General features: G+C 36.2%; 1 protein-coding gene across 5 annotated transcripts; it reads left to right on the forward strand.

Moving 5' to 3' along the window:
- Positions 1 to 53: 53 nt before the first annotated feature.
- Positions 54 to 11,418, forward strand: sh3gl3b (SH3-domain GRB2-like 3b). 5 transcript variants are annotated; one of them, XM_067380573.1, is made up of 11 exons: positions 54 to 226; positions 6,931 to 6,999; positions 7,114 to 7,186; positions 7,281 to 7,424; positions 7,504 to 7,637; positions 7,877 to 8,035; positions 8,186 to 8,289; positions 8,378 to 8,481; positions 8,567 to 8,599; positions 8,700 to 8,774; positions 11,206 to 11,418. In XM_067380573.1, exons 1-11 carry the CDS (start codon positions 182 to 184, stop codon positions 11,412 to 11,414), a joined length of 1,149 nt encoding a protein of 382 aa, XP_067236674.1. In that variant the 5' UTR covers positions 54 to 181; the 3' UTR covers positions 11,415 to 11,418. The 5 variants fall into 5 exon arrangements, with proteins under 5 accessions (XP_067236674.1, XP_067236679.1, XP_067236675.1 ...); XM_067380578.1 differs by lacking the exons at positions 8,567 to 8,599; positions 8,700 to 8,774 and adding exons at positions 8,784 to 8,805; positions 9,588 to 9,600 and having other exon boundaries at positions 8,378 to 8,438; positions 11,183 to 11,418; XM_067380574.1 differs by lacking the exon at positions 8,567 to 8,599.
- The last annotated feature ends 244 nt before the right edge of the window (positions 11,419 to 11,662 follow it).

Below are 11,662 nucleotides of genomic sequence, written 5' to 3' on the forward strand. Positions count from 1 at the left end.
CTCAGTACAGCCCCACCAATCAAATCTGGGCAATGTCCCAAGGTGCAAAACAACAGTATACATTGCGACGGACGGAAGAGGGTGGAGAGCAATGAGGACTCACGGGCAGAGATAGTACACAGACTGAACCATCCCGACACGTTTGTTCATGTGAAACATTTGAGGACGAACGCGGATAAGAATGTCAGTGGCCGGATTGAAGAAACAGTTTCACAAAGCAAGTCAGGTAATGCGAAGCTTTTGTGCGACGATGCAAACAAGATATGTTTCGAGTCATTTCTTTAAAGTGATACAGCCCTGAAAGACATGCACTTTGTTAACAGCGCTTTAAATTGCGGCTTTAAAGAGTTTTAATACTTTTGTGACATTCCGCGTTTGTTGACTGCGTTTATATTGTAATAGCAATGCCCGAGAATAAATTGTTCTTTTGAGTCGGCTCTTTTTAATGAATCAGTCGAACCTCTTCACAAGCGAGTCGGACCGAGAACTGTCTCGAATGTTACATAAAAAAAGTATTTTATGTTTACGAATTGACATAAAAACAGAGTTGTATTTTATTTAAAAGTGCAAAAATTAAGAGAAGTTATGCTAGTTTTATTTAGGTTGTAATTGTAAATTACTTTTTTTCTGAACTGAATCATGACAGCAACGATCTGACCTGAGGTATATTTTAAAGTACATTTAACACCCTTAAAATTATATCGTTAAAACATGTCTTGACGATGACGTAATTACCTCACGACGTAAAGAATCGGCGAATCAGATTTTTGAACCGATTCTTTGAAACAAAGCGTTCGAAGGAACCGATTCGCGGACATTTATAGTATTTCTCTCTGTTCATCACATCTAGAGCAACTGTAGCCAGTAGTGATTGGATTTATGGCTCTTTGAGGGGATCCGGATCTTCGCGATCCGTTCCTTTTGGCTCTTTTTAAATATTTAGTCAGTTTTAAGAAGCCAGCTTGGGGGCATCTCAGTTTTTCCTGGAAATAATCACTGGGAGGAATGATGAGGTGAGATTTGTAGTCAAATAATTAAAACTCGGATATCACACACCAATATCTGAGTTTGAATTATTCATTTAACATGACACTCATTTGTCATGTGTGGACTATATTCCATAGGGTTGCACAAATCCCTCTGCTTAGACAGTGACATCACTATTTTGGATTTACCTTTAGTACAAAGTGTGTGTGTGTGTGTGTGTGTGTGTGTAAAGCTACGTTGACTTATGTTATTCATACAATACCTACTTACAAATAAACATCAAAAACAAAGCCAGCTGCAATGAATTTCTGTGCAAAACAGCTTTTACTACAAACACTTCCACACAAGAACATTGTTATCACACAAGAACATTTTGATAGAAAAAAAATATTTAAAGTAGATAAAATTAGAATAAATAAAATGGAAATGTCTACATACTACATACTATTACTACTAGGGATGCTCATTTCGGTTAAATTTCTCGACCGACAACCGACGCTCGTTATCCGATTATTAACCGTTAACTGATAAGATTATAATATTGTATAGCCTATATGATGATAATATGACATATATATGACATTAAATAAAAAATACAATTGACGAGTGTCTGTGTGTTCCACGGGTTTATTTTAACATGCAAACAGCAGCATAGAACAGATAAACAACAGAATCTGGATTCACATTATCAAATTGTCACGCACCTGCAGCGTTTCTGACAACAGAAAAAAATAATTTAAATAAAAGGCATAAAATAAGTAGACCTACACTAAATATTTTTCACTTAAATGTTCAACAAATTAAGATGACAAAACAAAAACACGGTGAATCCATTGAAGCTTTGAACAACCGGTATTTTAGACATTTTTTCCGTCAAATAAAAATAGCAGGCCTACCTCAAGGATTGTTATTGTTATGACCACGGACGGTGCACGTGTGCATACCGAACGCGTCTTTCCGCGCTCATGGGCAAAGGAGTTTCTTTGAAAGGCTTGCGCACGAGACTGAGCGGAATGCGGGAAATGAAGTATACCATGGCCCTGAATTGTAATGGACTGGAGCTCACGGTTCACATCGAGAGAAATGGGAACGCGGGGGTCACCGCGATTGCGACCGCAAAAGGCACTTTCACTTTCGTGATCAAAGTGCATGCCACTGATAAGCTTTGTAAATGCAGTAGTACAGTAGCATACACATACCAATTAAACACGCAGGTCTCCTCGTGCGTCCTCTCCACTGTGTCGCCGGTCGAGGCAATAATTTTCGTTTCGCTTTTAGATATCTCTTTTATAGATGCCATCAATGCTTTTACCTTTCTAGATGTAATTACCGAACTCAAAACAGTCCATAAACTACAAATCCTCACGAAAACTTCAGTCAAGCCAGCTCGCGCGTCAATCTGAGAGATCAGCCTCTAACCTTAAAGTGTCAAATTTCTCGGTTTCTGAATGGACGGTTTTGCTTGATTGACAAACGCTAACGTTCGGCCACGATTTATATACCATCGACCTGTCCTAAAACATTAGCACGCTGTGATCGATTGCTTGGAGATCGCGTGTTTCTCTGTTCGAGAGCGCATTTCCTCTTCTTCACATCTGCGACAAAACAGTTGATTATTTATGAACGAAAGCTCACAGAAATGTGAAAATGGTCTCATTTGAAAGAAAATATCCTAAGCTAAAAGATGATATATTTTGACTGATTGAAGCAGCCCTTATCAAAAGTGCGGGGGTCGATTTCTGTCTTTTCCTATCCCCCGTGCCAACGCCGCGCCTGACCCTTTCTATCGAAACGGTCACAGCAACTTCTTTTCGCTCGCTTCATTTTGCTTGTTGCTTAGCGAAATATGTCTGGCACGTGTGAAACGCCCCGCGAGTTAACAAATAAGCATATATGTATATATAGCATATTTTTCTTTAACATGCAGCAAAAAAAACCAAAACAAAACAAAAAACGTTTAACTGATAGTATTAATCGGTTAAAATTCTTACTTTCGGTTAACGGTTAAACGGTCAATGTGAGCATCCCTAATTACTACTGTAAACTTTGCAAATAGGACATCAGCCCCTTCAAGTCAATGAACAATACAAAGTGGGCTGCAATGAATGTCTGTGCAAAACAGCTTTTAGTGAAAAATTTCAATACAAGAACAGTACGTCATGGCTCCGCTCCTACCCAATGACAGAGGAACGCAGGGTTTTTTTTCCCCACTGGAGTACTCACGTGAAGGATGCGTGCACAACTAATAACTAATATCATCACGCTATAAAGGGTTGGCCTCGGGTGTGTCTCATACGCTCTGAAAAGTGAAGCCACGGGCTCTTTGATCGCCCCCTGGAGGCTGGATGCAGTACAGGTCATAAACCCCGCCCTCTCAATGCAGTCGAATGAGACTTCAGTGAAAACTTAAAAATAAATTCTGCTTCAAATAAAACTTTCTGAAAGATGGTTTTGGTCATTTAAGGTAGTTGTTATCACACTGATATATATTCAATTGTTCGTTTTTGTGATGATTTAGATTTTAGCTAGCAATTTGATGCTATAAAAACGGGGCGTGTCGTCATGATTCGAAGTTGATTGACAGCTTCTCTGAGGACTGTCGGAGCTTCGAGGGGAGATTGAAGATGTATTACAGTTTTTTACAGACGCTAGGACACATTTCTCAATACTTAGGTCACTTTTGCAAAACTCTTCACACAGTGAGCACAACAGAGGTCTATGTGGGCTAAACTGAGGATCAGTTATCATTGCTTTGGCACAAAATGCATTCAATGACTACATCTCTCAAATTTCATGAATTCTTTTCTCACTCAGACACAACAACTGCCAAAACTCTTTGTACGTACAGACCAATTTGCACATGCTTACATACTGTTTACAAAACTGTTAAACTTATGTTCAAAACAATAACATCATACAAAACTGAATAAGACAGCAATTTGCTACATTCCTACAGTAATATTTTAATGAAATATATTTTAAATCTTAAAATTAAATGCTATAAAAACAATTGAATTGTATCCGTATCAGTGGATGGTGTGTATACAAATTCTTGTATTTTGGAATTATAAAAAAATTATAAAAATAAATAAACGACATAAAATATTGACGAATTCTGCATCATGTCTGATTCATTTCAGTAACATATATTGCAGTGAATTATAAACAGAGATGTGTCCTTGTTTTACACAAGAAAACACTGTATAATGCTACATGTTGTTAGTGTTTTTTAGGTAATTGTTTTGTGGATGACAAAGTGTGTTTGTCGGCTGTCAACCTTTGCTAGTGTTCTGGAAGAATGAGTTGATTTGAGACCTGAATAAAGTGTTTTGGTAGTTGTAGTGCATTTTGGATGTGAAATGAACTGCTTTGCCAAGCTGAAAGTTGTAACTAACTGTTAATTTTTGATTTCTTTGTTATTTAACACCAACAAAATGAGTTGTTCAGCAGTAAACTGTACTAACCGACCTACAGGATCTGACGGATCACTGAACTTTTTTTCTGTAACATCAAATGTGGGCGTTATAAGCTAATTAATAAATGTTATTAGTTAAGATAATGCACCTAATGTTAACCATGTCGGGAAAAAGCAGGTGATCGTTATCTGGCAGTTACTTATTATTTTTATGGGTATAAAATAATAATTAGCAGGACAAAACTAATGATAGCTTACTCTAATTACAGCAATCGATCTCCTGTAACGTTAGTTGAACTTGATTTAAAATGGCAGGACCGTTTCTGACGATTTAGAGTTGTTTCTAGTGGCATATTATATTGGTTTTATCTACTGAATTTGCTGTTTCAAAAATATTATTGCTCTAGAAACAGAATAGCCTATTATTTTATAGGTAGACTTTAAATTGTGTATAATTTTTATAGTCTATTTAAAATACATGAATGATGACGCAGTCGTCTGGGCGGAAGTTTGATATCGCGACTCCGCCTCCGGCTCCACTGACGATTCCTTCTGCGCATGCCCAGGCTCCAAACTTTTTTTTTTTTTGACGTATTGCGTAACGTGTCAGCGCCCATTCATCAGCCTATTTTGGCTTCAGTTCAATACAATGGAAGGAAGCGGCGTCGCGTCGTCCATCTTTTTTTACAGTCTATGGTTGGCCTGCGCTGGGTGCGCCCCTCCCCCTATAACTGTTCTGTCTCGCGGATGAGCTCATTTGTGTGCATCTGTGTGAAACACGCATAGGAAAAAAGAACGACAGAAAGAACGGCTCCCCTCCAGCTGCGACTCGGCTCCCATCGTTCATGTTTATGAGCCGTTCAAAAGAGTCGGTTCGTTCGCGAACGTCACAACTCTAGTAGCCAGCCGTGTGTGACCTGACGGCCCAGTTACTGATGAATTGTCTTGTGTTCAAAACCAACAATGCACATGGGTGTTGTCTGTTTCTTGGATCCAAAGTCCACTTACTATCTGCTATTGTTTTTGTTCATATCAAGTTTATTGTGGATAATAAAATCTACTGGAATTTTTTAATAAAGCCCGGTCATTCACTCCTGGAGGTTTCCTGGACAGTTTCTAGGTCCTCAAGTCACCAAAGCATGTTTTCCAAGGTCACTTTCTTTCAATTCATTCCCGGTGATCTGAATCCTCTTAGTGTTTTGGACTCATTGGCCAAACGACTGACCTTCATAAACAGTTTTGCTTATGAACCACAGGAAACAGATGCTCACTCATCACAATGTGTTAAAAATGGCAAGGCTTACGGATTTCCTGGTTTTGTTTTGAAATGTTGTAGATGTTGGATTGTGTTGTGATTGGATTCAACACCTTTTTATCATATCATTGTGTAAATATTGCAATTATAAGCCAACTCTTTCTGTAGTGTCCTTAATATCATATCTTAAATGTTATGAAGACTAGTATGTGTTGAAATAGTCACTACGCATGATATTAAAGGATTAGTTCACTTTTAAATGAAAATTTCCTGATAATTCACTCACCCCCATGTCATCCAAGATGTTCATGTCTTTCTTTCTTCAGGCGAAAAGAAATGAAGGTTTTTGATGAAAACATTCCAGGATTTTTCTCCATATAGTGGACTTCAATTGTCTCCAAACAGTTGAAGGTTACAGTTTCACTGCAGCTTCAAAGCGCTCTACGCGATCCCAGATGAGAAATAAGGGTCTTATCTAGAGAAACCATCGCTCATTTTCTAAAAAAAAATTACATTTTATACATTTTAACCATAAATTCTCATCTTGAACTAGCTCTCTTCTTCTCTTCTCTATTTGAATTCCAGCAGTGTAGACACTGCTAAGTGTATTACTGCCCTCCACAGGTCAAAGTTTGAAACTAAATTGTCATATACAATATGCTAGAGCAAGTATATAACAATTAGTTCAAACTTTAACCTGTGGAGGGCAGTAATACATTTAGCAGTGTCTACACTGCTGGAATTCAAATAGAGAAGAGAAGAAGAGAGCTAGTTCAAGATGAGCATTTATGGTTAAATATATATAATTTTTAATATAATTTTTATTTATTTTTTTTTAGAAAATGAGCAATGGTTTCTCTCAATAAGACCCTTATTCCTTGTCTGGTTGCACCTTATTCCAAGCTGCACTGAAACTGTAATTTTGACCTTCAACTGTTTGAAGTCCACTATAAGGAGAAAAATCCTGGAATGTTTTCATCAAAAACCTTCATTTCTTTTTGACTGAAGAAAGAAAGACATGAACATCTTGGATGACATGGGGGCGAGTAAATTACCAGGAAAATGTTATTTAAAAGTGGACTAATCCTTTAAGGACTCTACATAAAGAGTAGTGACTATTTTAACACATAATAGTCTTCATAACATTTATTCACAACAAAGGGATAGTTCACCCAAAAATGGAAATTCTGTCATCATCACCTTTAACTCACATATGTAAGTCCACTCAATAAAAAGCAATATTAGATTTTTCCAACTTTGATTATCCTTACAGTTGCTAAAGGAAAAGATCAATGGAGTTGAAGGAACAAAACTGGATGAGGAATTCCTCAACATGGAAAGGGTATACATATCATTCCCAACAAAATAAAGAAAATAGTATATTTGAAATATTAAAGACCTGGATGCATCAAAAAGTTTTTTTTCTTTGTCTATTTTATTGATTGCTTTATTGTAGAAAACTGATATTACCCACAAAATGATTCTCGACCTTGTTCCAAAAACTATAGGATATCTTCAGCCAAACCCAGGTATTTATATATTTAATAATAAAGGTTATTGTTTAAGCTTTAGTTAGTAATTTTGTTATTACATGTCGCTGATTCACCTTTTTTATTCTTGAAGCATACAGAGCAAAGCTCAGCATGCTCAACACAGTGTCCAAAATGCGTGGGCAGGTGAAAGCTGGTGGCTATCCACAGACAGAGGGCATTCTGGGAGATTGCATGTTGCACTATGGCAATGAGCTTGGAGCTGAGTCTGGTTTTGGTATGTTTAACAAACCGAATGAAGCACAATGATGTTTTTTACTGTCAAAATCCAATTTTGAGTTTTGCTACAATTGTAGGTTATGCTCTACTTGAAATGGGAGAGGCGTTGAAACAAGTAGCGCAGGCAAGAGACTGTATGGATGTGCGAGTGAAAAGAACCTTCATTGATCCTCTGCAGTCCCTGCAGCAAAAAGAGCTGAAGGAAATTGGGGTCAGTCTTAAATATAATGTTGTAAATGGGCATGATGGTATCATTTGTATACCTGGCTTCAATTTACTAATGTTCAGATTATCTGTCCTTTCGCAGATGCATTTAATCCGAAAGCATTGTTGTGATTGTGTAACTTTAAATGTATACTGAGCATTTGAAGTGAAATTAGAGTTTTTATTTTTTTTTTGTGATTGAAGACATAATCATAGCTTTGGTTTCCTTCTTTTTCTGGTTTACAGTATCATCTGAGAAAACTTGAAGGTCGCCGTCTAGATTTTGATTACAAGAACAGACGTAAAGGAAAGATTTCAGACTCCGAAATTAAGAAAGCTTTCGAAAAGTTTGAAGAATCCAAAGAACTGGCTGAGAGAAGCATGTTAAATCTCCTAGAGAGAGATGTAAGTTATATGTATAAAGACAGCCATGGGCAAAAGTATTGGCCATGACATACATTTTGAGTTTGGTGTTACTGTGAGATTACAAAAATAAAAGTAGGCACAGTTTCTAATGATGTATTACTAAATTGATATTTTAATGTTTTGTTTTAGGTACAACGGCTGCAACACCTCTCAGGTCTTTTAGGAGCAGTAATAGACTACCACCGCCAGTCATGTCAGATTCTAGAAGATCTCAGGAGCAATTTGCAGAGCAGGTTAGAATCATTAGTCCACAGACATCAGATTCCCTGTACTAATCTTGGTTTCATTTAATGTGCCCTCTTATTTTGTCCCTGTGTATAGGATAACAGACGCAAGCAATCAACCCAAAAGGGAATTTGCATCTAAATCAGTTGCGAGCATGGTTTGCTACACAGATACTTATGGATTTTCCACATGCTCATCAGGTGTGGTAATAGATTATTTGATTACATTAAACATGAACTGTTTCTGAATTCTCTGAGAGCTGAAATACTGTATTATGTACCACAGATACTGAGATCACTGAAGCTTTGAGTGGAAAATGCACGTAATTTTAAATGTGTTACAAAAACTCTTTTTATTTGGTAGTTGGAAGTACACCAGCAAGCTTTGCTACTAATGTTTTTCTATCTTACATTAACAGATGCCCAAGTTGTGGTTCACCCTCCTGATAAAGTCACCATTAAATCTCAAAAAACAGACATGCCAACCAGCAACAGTAAATAAGATCATTTTGCCTCCAGGAAAATGTCTAAAAATTTTCAAGAAATGAATACTTTTATTTATCAAGGATGCGTTAAATTGATCAAAAGTGACAGTAAAGATATTTTAAATACACTGTTTCAAATTATTATGCAAGTGACATATCAGTAAGATTTCAGTACAATAAACATTCAGATTTTAGTTTTTCTATGAAAGTGTTTGTTTGTTTGTATTTATCCATGTCTTTTTAGATAACTGGTATCAATCTCAGACAAAATAGTTTTCCAGGTCTATGGAAACCCTACTTAAAGAGGTTGTTCCACATTATTAAGCAAGTCACAGTTCTCATGCAATATGGGGAGGAAGAAAGATCTTTCTGAAGATGAAAAGCATGAAATTGTTGTGCAAAAGGGATGAAAACAACTAATATTGTGTGAAACTGAATGCAGATTATTGAAGTATCATAAGATTTGTAAGTGATTTAGAGCACAGCAGAACTCGGTCAGATAAAGGCTTATTAATGAAAGTTCCTGTCAAAAAAATTAATTGTATTAAAAGGGCAGCTATAAAAAAGCCAGTGTTGAGCAGCAAACAGGTATTTGAAGCTGCTGGTGTCTCTGGAGTCTCAAGAAGCTCTCCAAGCAGGCTGGCAGTTGTGCGTAAAGATGCATTTTAGACAACACTAACAAAACCTCACAAAGAGAAACATTTAAAGTTTGTGTAGAAATACATTTTCAAACAGTTTTATTGCTGTGGTGTTTTTTTTTTTTTGCGGCATGGGATAGTGCATTTTATTTCAGAAGGCACTATCCCTCTTTTTATACCACAGCTGAAAATGGCCAGTTATGAATTCCACATATCTTGCAGAAGTCATTTTGACACCCTAAAGGTGTCACTTCCCAGTATTCCAGCCCAAATCATCACCCGCCAGCTCCCTGTTGACATCACAGTCTTATTAGAATGTGGTGGCCATTCACCAACCATCCAGAAATCCATCCATATAGACCATCCATTGTAGTACAGCATTCGTCAGTTAATAAAACTATTTAAAAATTAGTCTTTATATATTTCTACACCCACTGTAAATGTTTCTCTTTGTGAGGTTTGGTTAGTGGTGTCTAAAATTAGGGCCATTAGGGCCAAGCAATAATAAAAAAATCATCTTGAGATTAAAGTTGTTCAATTTCGAGAAAAAAGTCGAGATAAAATGTTGAGAATAAACTCATTAAATTACGAGAAAAAAGTCATTAAATTACGAGAATAAATTCGTTAAATTACGAGAAAAAAACTTGTTAAATTACGAGAAAAAAATCGTTAAATTTCGAGAAAAAAATCGAGATAAAATGTTGAGAATAAACTCATTAAATTGAGTTTCTCAACATTTTATCTCAAATTTTTTCTCGAAATTTAACGAGTTTTTTCACGTAATTTAATGAGTTTATTCTCAACATTTTATTTCGACTTTTTTCTCAAAATGTAACGAGTTTTTTCTCGAAATTTAACAACTTTAATCTCAATGGTTTCATTTTTTATTATCGCATGGCCCTAATCCTCTTCCTTAGAAATCCTACTGATATGTCACTTGCATAATAATTTGGAACACAGTGTAAATGCTGTTCCTTTAACTTTCTATTCATGAAAGAATCCTGAAAAAAATTTATCACGGTTCCTACAAAAATATTAGGCAGCACAACTCAACAAATCAGCAAATTAGAATGATTTTTGAAGGATCATGTGACGCTGAAGACTGGAGTAATGATGCTGAAAATTCAGCTTTCCATCACAGGAATAAATTGTTTTAAAATGCATTAAAATATAAAAACAGTTATTTTAAATTGTAATAATATTTCACAATATTACTGTATTTTAGTCTTTGTGAGCAAAACGGTGCATTCACATGGGGCATCAGCGTGAACACTTCTCATTAACTTTGAATGGGTGACGTCATGAGTTGCTGAACTGAATTGTGGGTTCTGTTGGGTCACGTTACAGGCGTTGCTCACTGCAGAAGTTGAAAATTTTTCAAGCTTTAGACAAGCACTGACCCTCTATGTGAATGCAGTGAGAGATCTCTTTCAAAACATTCAAAGGTTCTTTGTGTGTTTAAAAAAACAACATTTATATAATTAGGACAGTTCAAAATAACACTAAAAAATACTATTTTTTTTATTCAATTTCTTTATTTTACAGTTTTAGAGGTTTAAATATCAATTTGCAGTGTGGTATTAGACTTTAATAATGCTGCTAGACTTTAGCTATTATATTATATTATATTATATTAATAGCTATGATAGTAACAATTAAATAAAGAAGGAAAACTTGCATATTTGCATAAAACATTAGAGCGTGTCTGTTCAGTTTTCAATTTATTATTTTTTGCTGTAAAGTAACCTTAACCTTGGCACAGAAGCTACAAAAATAAAGCTTATTTTCTTTATGTGTACTAGATGATAGAGCTCGCCCCGTGGAGCAGCCTTGTTGTCGGGCAATTTTCAGTTTCGAGCCAGAAAACCAGGGAGAGCTGGGCTTCAAGGAGGGTGACGTCATTATTCTGACCAGCCAGATTGATGAGAACTGGTGTGAGGGCATGAACAGAGGGGAGTCTGGATCATTTCCCATTAACCACGTCAAAGTCATTGTACCTCTGCCACAATGACAGTGGGAAAGCACTGCAGCTGGACAACATGAACTTTTCCAGTTTTTGGAGATTCAGAAACTTTGATTATTTGATAAAGGTTAATGTGTCAAGCACTTCTGAGCCCTTGCTGTATATTTTAATCTGTATCATCACTATGCAAAGTCATCTACCCAGCCTTGTATTCCTTATTTGATGATTTTTTTTAAGAATCTAAAGATTTTAAATAAATATGCTGCTATATTAAAGTCTTAAGTTATATGTGCACT

This window comes from Chanodichthys erythropterus, chromosome 24 (genome assembly GCF_024489055.1).
Source record: "Chanodichthys erythropterus isolate Z2021 chromosome 24, ASM2448905v1, whole genome shotgun sequence".
Lineage (NCBI taxonomy): Eukaryota > Metazoa > Chordata > Actinopteri > Cypriniformes > Xenocyprididae > Chanodichthys > Chanodichthys erythropterus.

What these genes read in the sequence shown, in the direction of transcription:
- sh3gl3b (XM_067380573.1), top strand. Translation starts at nt 182, where the DNA reads ATGTCAGTGGCCGGATTGAAGAAACAGTTTCACAAAGCAAGTCAG. An exon ending in ATTTTCCACATGCTCATCAG is followed by an intron (nt 8,482 to 8,566) that starts GTGTGGTAATAG and finishes TATGTACCACAG; the next exon opens with ATACTGAGATCACTGAAGCT. An exon ending in AGACATGCCAACCAGCAACA is followed by an intron (nt 8,775 to 11,205) that starts GTAAATAAGATC and finishes TATGTGTACTAG; the next exon opens with ATGATAGAGCTCGCCCCGTG.